Consider the following 13,431-nt stretch of genomic DNA (forward strand, 5'->3'; position numbering starts at 1 on the left):
CTGTGGGTACATGTAAGGAAGCTGACTGGCCGCATTGTAGATTGCTCTTCAGTGACTTCAGATGATATAGCCGAGGTCAAATGGCAGGAGTGCTTTCTGACCAATAGAATGCTAGAAACGGTCTTCAGTGGTCTGAGCGCAGCAGGTGAGGTTTCACATTTAATGTGCTTAGAATGCCTGTCTGTGCTGTATGTGAGGTAAGCGCCTTACAATTTCTTCCCAGTAGATGGACAGTTGTGTCAGAGCATTTATTCAGTGGCTCGTCCTTTTAGTCGACTTGCTGACCAGACTTGCCCCTGTAAAGTGACTGTGTGTACTGGGAGCCATTCCCACTCTCTGTTCCACCCTCCGCTTGTCTCCGTGTAGCCCAGGTCCATGTGGATTCAACCACACTGTCTTTATAAATAAAGTTCTGCAAGCGGGTGACGCAAGTCATTCTCACCATTCTTTTGGTTTTTCGAGGTAGGGTCTCACTCTAGCTCAGGCTGACTTGGAATTCACTATGTCGTCTCAGGGTGGCCTCGAACTCACAGTGCTCCTCCTACCTGTGCCTCCCAAGTAAAGGCACATGCCACCACACTGGGCCATTGTCACCATTACTGAGTTTGTATTTGGGGGTGCACATATGCCACGATGCTTGTGTGGAGGTCAGGGTGTTGGTCCTCTCCTGCCACCTTATTTGAGACAGGCTGTCATATTGTTTGCCACTGCGGATACCAGTCCAGCTGGCTGTCAAGCTTTGGCGTTCTCCCGGCTGTCCCACCATTGCTGTAGGCATGGTGGGATTACAGATGTGTGCCGCCTCATCTGGCTTCACGTGCAGCAAGCATTTTTAAAACCACAGAGCCATCTCCCCAGCCCCGCCCTTCTCTTCCCTGTCTTTGCTAAGCTAGCAGCCAGTTTCTATTTCCAAATACAGCACACATTTAAAAGAACATGTAAAGAAAAACAGTTTCAGGGCTGGAGAGTTGGCTTAGCAGTTAAGGCACATGCCTACAAAGCCTGAGGACCCAGGTTCGATTCTCCACATCCCATGTAAGCCAGATGCACATGGTGGCTCCTGCATCTGGAGTGAGTTTGTGGTGGCTAGGGGCCCTGGTGCACCCATTCTCCCTCTCTCTCTCCCTCTCTCTCTGTCTCTAATAATAAATAAATAAAATAAAATCTTAAGCATTTTGAGCCCCATAACAGTAATTACATTATTTAGATATTATTTTGGGAAAATTTGACATTGATACCCAATTCTTCCAATCAAGAACATGTTTGTATTTTAGGCCTGTTGAAGAGATTTTTGTTGTTTCTAATGTAATGTTTTGTTCATTGTTACATATATTTCTGAGTATTTTATAACGTGGCAATTTCCTATTTCTGGAATCTACTTTCTAGACTGGAGAAAGGCTCCAGGATTTTGCCATCATTCCATAAAGCTGTCTATCAAAGATCTGTCCTGAGTTTAGACATCTTAGCACATACTGTTTTTAACTCTAAGAATATTCCCCCAGATACTTGTGGTTTTAGCATACATGATATTAGTGATAGCAAAAAAGAAAATTGGATTATCTCTTCTTTTCCTTTGTTTGGTTAACTTTCATCATTTTTTTTTACTTTCTATTTATTTGATAACACCTTGAGCATATTTGTATAATAAGTAGCGATGGTAGGAATACTTTGTGATGTTGTTAGGAAACATGGTTTTGGTGGTTTTTCAGTTTAGGATTATAGTCAGTGTTGGCCTTTGTTGTATATTTAAGTACTCTGTTTTGCATGGTGCTTGCTAGTTTCATCAGTAGTTAACTGCATTATCTTTTTTTGTTGTTCCCGGGGATAGGATTTTGCTCTAGCCCAGTTGTCCTGGAATTCACTGTGTAATCTCATGGTGGCCTTGAACTCACAGTGATCCTCCAAACTCTGATTCCCAGGTGCTGGCTGGGATTAAAGGCATGCACTATCACTCCTGGCTATTAACTGCATTATTTTATCAAATGCTGGTTTGTCTCCCAATTTGTTGACATGCGTATATAATCAGTATAGTTCCTGTTGGAACCTCACAGTGTTCTCTCAGGACATCCTGCTTCAGATATGCTGCTCGTTTTTTTTTTTTTTTTTTTTTCTTTTTTTCCCCGGGATAGGGTTTCATTCTAGCTCAGGCTGACCTGGAATTCACTGTGTAGTCTCAGGGTGGCCTCGAACTCTCGGCAATCCTCCTACTTCTGCCTCCCGAGTGCTGGGATTTAAGGCATACGCCACCACACCTGGCTGCTAATAGAGTTTTGCTGGTTTCTTTTGAAAAAATTTATTATTTGTTTGTTTATTATTTATTTATTTATTAGACACACAGAGAGAGAATGGATTGCCAGGGCTTCTAGCCACTACAAACTCCAGACACATGTGCCGCCATGTGCATCTGGTTTACGTGGGACCTGGAGAATCAAACCTGGGTCCTTAGGCTTCATAGGCAAGTGCCTTAACTGCTAAGCCATCTCTCCAGCCTTTGCTGGTATCTTATATAGAAATTTTACATCTCATGCATGATGGGACTATATAATCTTATCAGATGTCACTGTTGCGTGAATATTCATAAGAATTAGGATGCTTGCTTGTTTTGTCCCTGGCATGATAGAAATAACTATTCTTTTTTATTAGCATACAAAGAATTGGGTTTCTTAAGGTGCTTCCCAGCCCCCCCTTTCCTCTATGCACCTCCCCATTTGCTCCTCTAATATAGTCTCCTTTCTGCTTCCACACTAAATGTTTTCTTTTCTCCTCTCCTACTTCTCATCATGTTTCATTCCCGAATCTTGTGGTCTCCTGTCGTCCCCTCCTGTGGCTTCTATCTTCCCCTCTTGTGGAATCCTCTCAAATCATAGCCTGTACTTACTCTCACACCCCCTTAAAAATACCTGTTCTTTAAGGGGTATATTTTCCTATGAAGCAATTTGCTTTTCATTCCTTTGTTAGCATCTGTTTTTATCAACAAATAGGTGTTTAACAGATGTATGACACGTACATTCATTGTGGGGTGGCTGAGTTTAGTGTATGTTACTGCCCACTTCCTTATTTTGTGGTGAGGACACAGAACTTCTCTCACCAAGTTTCCAGTGTATGCTAGGTTGTCATTAAATACCGGCTGCTGGGCCAGAGCCCATCGCAAAGCAGCACGTGGAAAGAAAGGTTGATTTCAGCTTACAATTTCAAGGAAAGTTCCGGAATGGCAGGGGAAGCGTGGCAAAGCAGAGGCTGGGTTTCCCATTTTGCCACATCGGCCGGGAGGGAGCAGCCGGAGTGAGCGAGCCAGTGCACACCCAGGAGGGCTGGACTAATCAACTTCAAGGTCCACTCCCAGTGGCACACCTCCTCCAGCAAGGCTCCTCCAGCTGGACTGAGTATGAAGCTTCATCCCAAACACATGAGGCTGCGCCTTTACATTCATGCTTATGCAGGCAGCTCTCTTCCTTGCTGCGCCATCTCCCAAGTCCTAGAATTTCCTTTTCATCCAAGGCGATGATCGAGGTTTTTTATTTTTCCTCGAATTTCTGAGAGCATTACCTTCTTCCCTTTCTCCCCGCCTTCCATCCACTTGTCTATCCAATCCAGTTCAATCCATCCATCTCTCCTGGGCTTATAGTCAGTTTTTCCTGAAGTGGTTAAACCAGCTCTGCTGGCTCGTGCCCTGTGAAACAAGAAAGAGGATTTGGGCGGATGCTGAGGAGTTCTGACTTGGGGGGGGGGGGTCTGCTCTCAGAGGTCTCCAGGGAAAGAACCTCCCTGAACAGCCTGAGACTTAAAAAAAGAAACATTGCTGAGAGTTTCCCTCAAATACTTTAAATCTGTCACCTTTTTGACCTTTTCTTTAACTTCCAGAAAAATACTGGATCCTGTGTATGACAGTAAGTTTGAAGGCAGGATTTGCTTTTTTGTTTGTCTGTTTTTGTTTGTTTTTTAAGGTAGGGTCTCTCTAGCCCAGACTGACCTGGAATTCACTAAGTAGTCTCAGGCTAGCCTCAAGCTCTCAGCAATCCTACTTCCTCTGCCTCTCGACTGATGTGATTAAAGGTGTGTGCAACCATGCCTGGCTAGAATTTTTAATTTTTTTTTCTTTTATTATTTATTTGCAAGGAGAGGGAGAGGGGAGATAGAGAATCACACCAGGGCCTCTAGCCACTGCAAACAAACTCCAGATGCATGAACCCCTTTATGCATCTGGATTATGTGGGAACTGGGGAATTGAACCTGGGTCCTTTGGCTTTACAGGCAATCACCTTAACCACTAAGCCATCTCTCTAGCCCTAGGATTTTTTTTTAATTAATTAATTTATTTATTTGAGAGCGACAGACACAGAGAGAAAGACAGATAGAGGGAGAGAGAGAGAATGGGTGCGCCAGGGCCTCCAGCCTCTGCAAACGAACTCCAGATGCATGCGCCCCCTTGTGCATCTGGCTAACGTGGGACCTGGGGAACCGAGCCTCGAACCAGGGTCCTTAGGCTTCATAGGCAAGCGCTTAACCGCTAAGCCATCTCTCCAGCCCAGCCCTAGGATTTTTTTAAAATTACGTTAGCTGCATAAATAACATAGCATATAAGAGATGGCCATGTTGAAAAATTGAGTGCTTTTACAGGCAATAATTCTGGTTTCTTATGTTTTGGAAGATAAAAGAGCTTGAATCCTCTTTTCCTTCACAGACGGAGTATGCACGGTTTGAGAATGGCCGGTTTGTATACCGAATAAATCGCTCGCCTATGTGTGAATATATGATCAACTTCATCCACAAGCTCAAACACTTACCAGAGAAATATATGATGAACAGTGTTTTGGAAAACTTCACAATTTTATTGGTAAATGGTTTTACCTTTTCCTTGTTTTGGGGGACATCTGTCATGAGGGGACAGTAGAGAAGGTGGGTGGGAGGCACTGAGGTTTCAGACTAGAGAAATTGTCTCAAGTATTCTGTTGCCTTCACAGCCTCTATTTAGCAAACTAGGGCTGGAGTCAGTAGAGGTGAAGGGGGTCTCCTTGGTCGGGCTTTTGGGATTCACAGATCAGAAATCTGGGTAACAAAAATGGTGACCTGAGTTATCCACGCTGCCTGCTAAGTTGATGGAGGACCTCATGGAAATGTTTACAAGGCAGGATGGTGGGCTGGAAAAACTGCTTAATGGTTAAGGCACTGGCCTGTGAAGCCTAAGGACCCAGGTTCAATTCCCCAGTATCCATATAAGCCAGATGCACAAGGTGGCGCATGCATATGGAGTTCATTTGCAATGGCTAGGGGCCCTGGTATGCCCATTGCCCCCTCTCTCCTTCTGCTTCTCTTCCTCTCCCCCCTCCTCTGTCTCTCTCTATCAAATAAATAAAATAATATGTTTTTTAAAAGTCAGGATTATCTGATTTTGGATTAGTTAATCTCAGGCTTTTAAGAACAGGGGTCAGTACATTGGTAAGTCCGCTGCTAGCCAAAGTTGATTCTTGGCAGTTTTGCAGTACACAGATCCTATGTGAAGCAAATGCTGATTCAGTAATTCTGTACTTCAGACATACCTGGACTCATTGCATGCAAGGCCTTATGCTTCTACTAAGATAGAAAAGTGGAGGCTGGGGAGTGGCTCAGTAGGCCAGAGTACTTGCCACAAGAATGAGGACCTGGGCCGACCTTAGACCACCCGAGTTCAGTTTCCCAGAACCCATATAAGCGAACGAGCATGGCCATGCACAGCCACCCCGCAGTTCTGTGGGGAGAAGAGACCAGGGGGTCACTGGGGCCCACGAAGACCACAATCCCACTTTCAGAGTGAGACTGTGTCTCAAGGAGATGTACAAATGAGTGATAGAGGAAGGGCATCTGACTTTTATCCCCAGCACCCATATAATAACCCAGACATAGGGCTGGGGAGTTGGGTCATTGGTTAAGGTGTTTGCCTGCAAAGTCCTAACAATCTGGGTTCAATTCCCCAGTACCCACGTAAAGCCAGATGCACTAAGTGTGGTCCATGCATCTGGAGTCCATTTGCAGTGGCTGGCCCTGGCGCACCCATTCTCTGAATGTTTTCTCTCTTTCTCTGATTGCAAATAATAGAATTTTTTTTTAAAGCCATGCATCGTCACACGTGTCTGTCACCCCAGTGCTGAGGGGAATACACACAGGAGAATCACTGGGGCCTGCTGGGCAGCCAGTCTAACCAAAAACAAATGGTGAACTCCCGGTTCAAGGAGAGAGCTTTCTTGGGGAAATAATGGAGAAAAGCTATCAAGGGAACATCTGATGTCCTCTGCATACACACACTTCTTGCATATGGTACACCCCAAAGACAGAAGCGGTTCCTCTGCTCTGCTTGAGCACGCGTGCAGCATTGAGCACGCGTGCAGCATTGAGCACGCAGGAGAGGAAGCTGGGGGGTGGCCACCCTCTGCGGACTTCAGATAGCCTCAGGCCAGAGCCAGAAGTTTGAGCCGATGGCCACCCACTTCTCTTGATGGGGGTCTTAGCTCTGAAGGGTGGGGGGAGAGGGGGAAGACAGCTCTGGGTCTCACCTGTACATTAAGAAAACTGATAGCCCTCAGTGCCCCACCGTGCCTCAGAAAGCATGGTTGAGATAAATATGACCTGGAGCTGTCAGAGTCTCGTATCCCACAAAGCCCAGGTAACACTCCCTTGGGACGTGAGATTTGAACACAGAGCTTCCCCTAGGGACTCCTTAGGTTTACTTCAAGATGTCTTACTAAAGCCAGGTGTGATGGCACGTGTGTGCAATCGCGGCACTCGGGAGGTGGAGGCAGGAGAAGCAGGAGTTGAAGGCAAGCCCATGCTACATGAGACACTGTCTCAAAACCAAACGAAATTGAAGAAGTGTCACTAAACAAACAAATTCCTTTGATATGCGCCACTAACAATTGCCAAGAAACATCTGCTGGAAGTGGTAACATAACCGAAGAGAAACGGTTATTGAGCTAGGACTCCTGGTTCTAAAAAACAAAACTGCAGTTAACCTGTGGGAGAACTCACTCTCTCTGGCTCTTCCTTGGGAACAGGAGAGTTTGGGAGCTGCTGAGCGAGGTTGGAGACACTGGGCTGGGTACCTGGATGTAAAGCTGTGTCACCCAGGCTGACCGCACTGGCTGCTGAGGTCGCCACCTTTTCCTTCTGGCGTGGGTACTGGGGAATTGAACTTGGGTCCTTGGGCTTTGCAGGCAAGTGCTTAACTGCTGAGCCATCTCTTCAGCCCATGTTTATTCATTTTTATGATTAAGAAATGTTGGGCATACCTGAGTCCTGGAGCTGATGATAGGCATAGCTTAGGACTTGAGTCAGTAGAAAAGAGACTGTGGAGGACATCTTATGGTCATGAAATCAGAAGACTTGGGTTTAGGACCCAGCTCTACTTTATGACTCTGAGAAATCAATTGAAAGTCTTCAGGCCTCCATTTCCACCTCCATTTAACCACTTGCTCAAGCCTGCGGTCACCATACTCAAGGTGATAGGTGATCATTGAGGCTGTTTTAATTCTCCCAACTACACCACAGGGAGATTGTATTAGATGCTGGGAGGCAATGCAGATTCAAGGCAAGGTCACCAGCCTGTGGGATGCTTCTGAGCCATGCACAGAGAGGGAGGGGAGATGCTCTAGGAGGTGAAGATGATGTTAAGTCGTCCTGATGCCTTAAAGGAAAAGCAGATCTATTTTACATTTACCAAAAACAGGACATTCTGGGGGTGCTCTGGTGATGAGGGCAGCCGGCGCTCATCACGTTGTCGGTAAATGAATAGAAGGCAGACTTAGGACAGAGGGCATGGGGTTGAGAGAGCATGTGGCCTAGCTGAGGAAGCTGGGAAAGGCTTCCCGAGGGAGGAACTGCCGGGTGGAAAGGCCACCTTGAACTAATTGCAATTAGCCGGGAGCAAGTTGGTCCCTCAGCCCAGCTCTGTCTCTGGGGACTCATCCAAGCACCTCTCGTTAGAGTATGTCGTAATGTCACGTGGGACAGCCGCGTACGTTTAGTTCCCACGCAGGTGCGTAGTAAGCAGTGCAGTGTTACTGGCCTCTGTGGACTTCCGTTCACTCAGCACAGACTTCCGCGTGACCTAGAGCCACACTGGTACGGTCACCTCCTCATTGCTGGGATGAAATACCCAACCAGTCAAACGCAGCACGTGGAAGGAAAGCGTTTTCATTTCAGCTTACTTAACAGTCTCGAGGGACAGTGTCACCGTGGCATGTCGGGGCAAAGGGTGGCCATCACATCTTGTCACATCAGCTAGAAGGTGTCGGCAAGAGTGAGCTGGTTACTGAATGCCCGGTAGGGCTGGACCGATAAACCTCAGGGCCTGTCCCCAGTGACACACCACCTCCAGCAAGACCTCACCTGCCACGGGCTTCATAGCCATGGGGGAGGGGCGGCACCTTACATTCAAAGCACCCCAGGGCCACTAAGCTCATGCAGCCCACTGCACAAGATGGACACGTCTGTGTGAATCACATGGTTCTGTAGGGCAAGTCAGAAGTACAATACGACTTTATTGTTTAGTCAGGGCCCATAAACTTTGATGCCTTCAAGGCAAGGGAAAGTTAAGTGAGGCAGTCTGTTGCACAGGAGGAAATTGGGTCTATAATAAACTACTATACTGGGTGCTCAAGTTCAAAACGGTTTCAAACACAGAGTCACAGAGAGTCATTGAAGTGTTCGGAACAGGTCAGTTTGATCAGATTTGCCTTTAGCAAGTTTCTTCTGAGGGTGGCATGGGCCTTTGAGACAGCAAAGAGGGGAAGCAAGTCCCAAGCCTGGAAGAGGCTGAGGCCATGACCCCGAGGAAACCGTGAAGGACTTGGGAAGTGCATGGGTGTTCTAGAACACTCTGTGAGGGGGGAAGCCTGTATCAGCAGAAGGGACAGTTGTTGAATGTGACTCTCTTTTTTTGGTTTTTTGAGGTAGGGTCTCACTCTGGCCCAGGCTGACCTGGAATTCACTCTGTAGTCTCAGGGTGGCCTCGAACTCACGGTGATCCTCCTACCTCTGCCTCCTGAGTGCTGGGATTAAAGACATGCGCCACCACGCCCGGCTGTGACTCATACCATTGTCTCTTCACTGCCAACTAATAGCAAGGAACGCAATGAGCTTATGCCTGCCATTAGCTGTTGTGAATCAAAACCTAGCACAAGTCTAAGAATCAGGCAGAAAAGGGATTTTAAAGTCGTTATCACAAAGATACATCAAGTTTATGAGGTGATGACTAAGACAAGTCGCTTGATTTGCCCAGCCGACAGTGTATCACAGTGTCTCATTGTACCTCATAAAATGTACATTTATTATTTGTCAACTAAAAATGAGATAAAAACAATATGATAGATGAGAATTGCCTAAGATAAAAATGACTATTCTATGGGACAGAATTGTAGAAAGTTCCCTTGATTTAAAAGTAAATCAGCTCCACAAAGCCCAGATATAGAAACAAGACCCATCTTTTTGGTTTTTCAAGATAGGGTTTCGCTCTAGCCCAGGCTGTCCTAGCATTCACTATGGAGTCTCAGGGTGGCCTCGATCTCAGGGTGATCCTCCTGCCTCTGCCTCCCAAGTGCTGGGATTAAAGGTGTGTGCCACCACAACCGGCTAAGACCCATCTTTTAAAAGTACTTACTTATTTGAGATAGTGGCAGAGAGCGTGAGTGGGTGCCCCAGGGCCTCTGTGGCCATTGCAGATGAACTAAACTCCACATGCTTGCCCTACCTTGTGCATCTGGCTTGCGTGGGTCCTGGGGAATCGAATCTGGGTCCTTTGGCTTTGCAGGCAAGCGCCTTAACCACTAAGCCATCTCTCCAGCCTGCCAAGACCAATTTTCGTGGTGTTCTGTCACATGTAAATGATGTTTAAGACCCTATCTGGAAGTGGCACCATGCGGGGGGTGGGGGGGGAGGTTCAAGGATTCTCCTGAGTACGTGGGACAGGATGCAGCCTGAGACTGCTCTCCTCCCATTAAGCCATGGCTCTCAGAGCACGGGCTCACTGCCCTTTCATCCACGTGGTGCGATGCCTGTCTGCCTTTGTCCCTCTTCTCAACAGGTGGTCACGAACAGGGACACACAGGAAACGCTGCTCTGCATGGCCTGCGTGTTTGAAGTCTCGAACAGTGAACACGGAGCACAGCACCACATTTACAGGCTTGTAAAGGACTGAACCTGGTTATTTATAGAGAGATACCTGTATATACACACACTCTCCATTACTGAACGACTGACTGTAAACCTCACCACACAAGGTGGTGCCCCGGCCCCAAGGTCACACCTTGACTTTTCTAAAGCCTGTTTGAGTGAAGTCTTCTTTTCCCCCCCATGTGTTCATACCATCATTGTAGCTGTGAAGTTCTGGTACAGTTGTAAAAAGAGAAATGGAGTCGTTTCTATGTCGTCTTCAGATCTGCAGCCCATGATCCCTCGGGGAAGGTGAATCAACAGCCTTATGCCTCTCTGCGCAGACCTGTTCCTCATTGTGGTAGACTATGCTGAGACGGGATTGGCACGAGACATTGACTGCCTTTATACAAGTATATTTAGTTCTCTTTTTTTCCAACGTAAAATTCTTCTTTTAAGGTAAAGTTAATCTTTAACTATAAATGTAAATTAGTATGCGAAACTAAGAATCTCTAGACTTATCTTTGTAACTAATTAGGGTGGAAGTTATGAGAGAATGTAATTCACTAAATTATTTTTTAAATGAAACCTTGCTTTCCTTTTGAAACCAAATGTTAAACTATAGCCTTAAGAAATACTTGGTAGAAATATCTTAATGAGGCAAATTTGTGCTTTTTCCCTCAAGGTTAAAAACTAATCTCTTAATCCATTAAACTCTTGAAACAGGTATTACGAAAGAAAAAAATATCACCCCTTATCCTTAACATATATAGTATATTTAAAAAAATGTAAAATTGTATTGTACTAATGTGAGGGTTGATTATTTAATGAAAAAGAAAAGATGGCTCTTTTTGCAATAAGTAGATAAATACTGAAAAAAAATCTAAGGTTACAATGTTTATAGTCTTGTGTGCAGTTATATTTTATATGGACAACCAAATTTTTTATGAAGACAAGTAAATGTTTGAACCACTGAAATTTTAATAGCTAAATTTTACAATTGGCGCAAACACTGCACTGTGAGCTGCAAAGTACAGAGAGCCCTGTGGCCAGGAGGACATGCCGTCAGCTGACCAAGCAAAAGGCTCATCAGATTTCAGCACCTCTGCTCCCCAGAATGTCACAAGTGTCCCCACCAGCCCGCAGATAGACTATTCCTGGTGACCCCCAACATGTGTAGGAACCTGCCATGACTATAGCTATTTGTGCATGCGTGCGTGCGTGCGTGTGTGTGTGTGTGTGTGTGTGTGTGTGTGTGTGTATTACAGTATGTCTGTACACACACCCACGTGGGTATGAGGCTGTCATGAACATCTGTTGACTGTCAGCTTGCTAGGGACTCTGTGTGTGTGTGTGTGTGTGTGTGTGTGTGTGTGTGTGTGTGTGTGTGTTCTGTGTCTAAGGGCATACTTTTCCCTGCCACCTCTCCGTAAGTCACGATGGCACTTGGTCAGCCTAAGTTCAAGATTTCCATCTTTCTGACCTTTTCAAACAGGCTCTTTCATTGAAGTGAGTCTGTTTTCAGGAAGGGTTCAACCTTCTTCTAATCAGAATATTCCAGATCATTGCACAGTAGAATGGGCCTGGGATGGCTGCTTGCCTTGGGTTACCTCCATAAGCACCTCATTGGTAAAGGAAGGAGGGCTCCCCGTCCACTTCCTAGAAGAAGATAAGGATTTTTATAACGGTGGGGGATATGTGAACCCAATTGAACAACAAGTTTTTGGCACCAAGGCGGCAAAGTAAAACTTACCTTCTATCACATCCTGGTGACTTACAGACCTCTCCAACCTCATCCGCTCTGACCCTGCTTATACCACGTTCAACAGCTTCTTGTGGTCACGAATAGGTGGGTTTGGTTGGCTCATGGCTAAAAGAACCACACTGGTCCAAGCCTGTCTCTTCCACACACATCCCTGGTCCCTGAGAAGACCAGAGGAGAATGTGCACAGCTTCTTAGTAAGTAGAAAGGCAACCCCTGACATCAGTACTTCTGTCTGAAAGAGAACAGCTTTGTGTCCGGTCCCCACCTAGCCCAAGAAGGAAGGGATTCCCTGGTTCTTTTATACCTTCTATCTACTCAGCAGCATCTCTCATGGTCGTGACACTTCAAGTATCTTCTGCTGGGCGCCTCTCTTAGGGGTGTTTCTTCTTGCATCTCTCCCTGAGGGAGGAACCCCTACATTCAAATGATCCTCTATGGCTAAAAGTCCATCCCAGAATGTGAGGGGAGCAGCCACGTTCCCATTCAGAAGGGGAGCTGCGCTTTTCTGCTGCCAAGGGGACTCTTGGGACTTACTTCCAAAGCACAGTGACTGGAACCCACGAAGGCCAAGCAGCCCTGGCCGGCTTCCCTCGTGGGGTCAGCCCGCAGCCTCGCTGTCCATGGTCCTCTTTCTCCAAACGCCCAGGCACACTGGTAGGAGGAATAGGAATGGCCTTGAGGATTAGTTTTTACTCTTAAAATACATATTGTAAAGTTTTGTAAAGCTTTCTCCAAGACAACTTTCTTGTCTGAACTCCCCCTGGTCTGGTTACCCCAAACTTGGGCTTGCTTCTCTTTGTGTAGATTTGTATCCAAACACCCTAATCTCCACGCCCTTTTCTCCCTCCCTCCCTGCCTCCCCCCCCCCCCCCACCCGTGACGTGGCTCTTTCTCCTCCCTTCTTCCCGTCAGGAGGCCCTGTCGTCACTGATCTTTTCCTGGGACTCTGTCTTTTGTGACTCCCAGACAGGCTTGTCAGGGACATCTTGTACTATCGCTGCGTCACGCTCAGGCCAGCATTCCACACGGAGGAGCCCAGGGTGGCTGTGTTCTGTGGACAATTATTTCCATAAGTTTTTCAGAACATGTCCCAGGACCCCCCCCACCACCACCACCAAGTATCCGATCTTTCTCCACTTTGTCGCTGTGGACATTTTGGACCATCTAATAGCTGGTTGTGTGTAACTGTCTGCACATAGTTGGAGGTTCCCTAGTATTCCTACTGTCCACCCAGTAACACTCCTTTCCTGTTTGTCACAGCTCACAGAGTCCCAAAGGACACGGAGTCACCTCAGTTGAAAATGACTGCCCTTTACCTTTCTGCTCACATCAGCATGGTGACAGTCTTCCTTCCTTGTCATCCCGCAAATCCCCCCCCCCTTTTTTTTAAGATCACAAAGATGTCGGTAGGCTATCCATCAAGTGACACAGGCATCCTGAATGTGTTTCTTCGTGTTTAGAAATGTGTCTTTCACAACAATCTCTCCCACGCTGGAACCATTCTGTCACTTGCCCCTGGGGAAGTGGAGAACAATTAGTCATCATCA

The 13,431-nt window shown here is 46.4% G+C and overlaps 1 protein-coding gene across 3 annotated transcripts in view; it reads left to right on the top strand.

Moving 5' to 3' along the window:
* The window catches only part of Tead1 (TEA domain transcription factor 1), a 283,371-nt gene extending 271,873 nt beyond the window's left edge, over positions 1-11,498 (top strand). For all 3 annotated transcript variants that reach the window (XM_045144853.1, XM_045144855.1, XM_045144854.1), the window contains 2 exons: positions 4,682-4,834; positions 10,052-11,498. In XM_045144853.1, coding sequence (XP_045000788.1) covers positions 4,682-4,834; positions 10,052-10,165 — 267 coding nt within the window. In that variant the 3' untranslated portion in view covers positions 10,166-11,498. The remainder of the gene's footprint in view (positions 1-4,681; positions 4,835-10,051) is intronic.
* Positions 11,499-13,431: the final 1,933 nt, after the last annotated feature.

The sequence above is a fragment of the Jaculus jaculus genome, chromosome 3, assembly GCF_020740685.1.
Source record: "Jaculus jaculus isolate mJacJac1 chromosome 3, mJacJac1.mat.Y.cur, whole genome shotgun sequence".
In the NCBI taxonomy this organism is placed as follows: Eukaryota; Metazoa; Chordata; class Mammalia; order Rodentia; family Dipodidae; genus Jaculus; species Jaculus jaculus.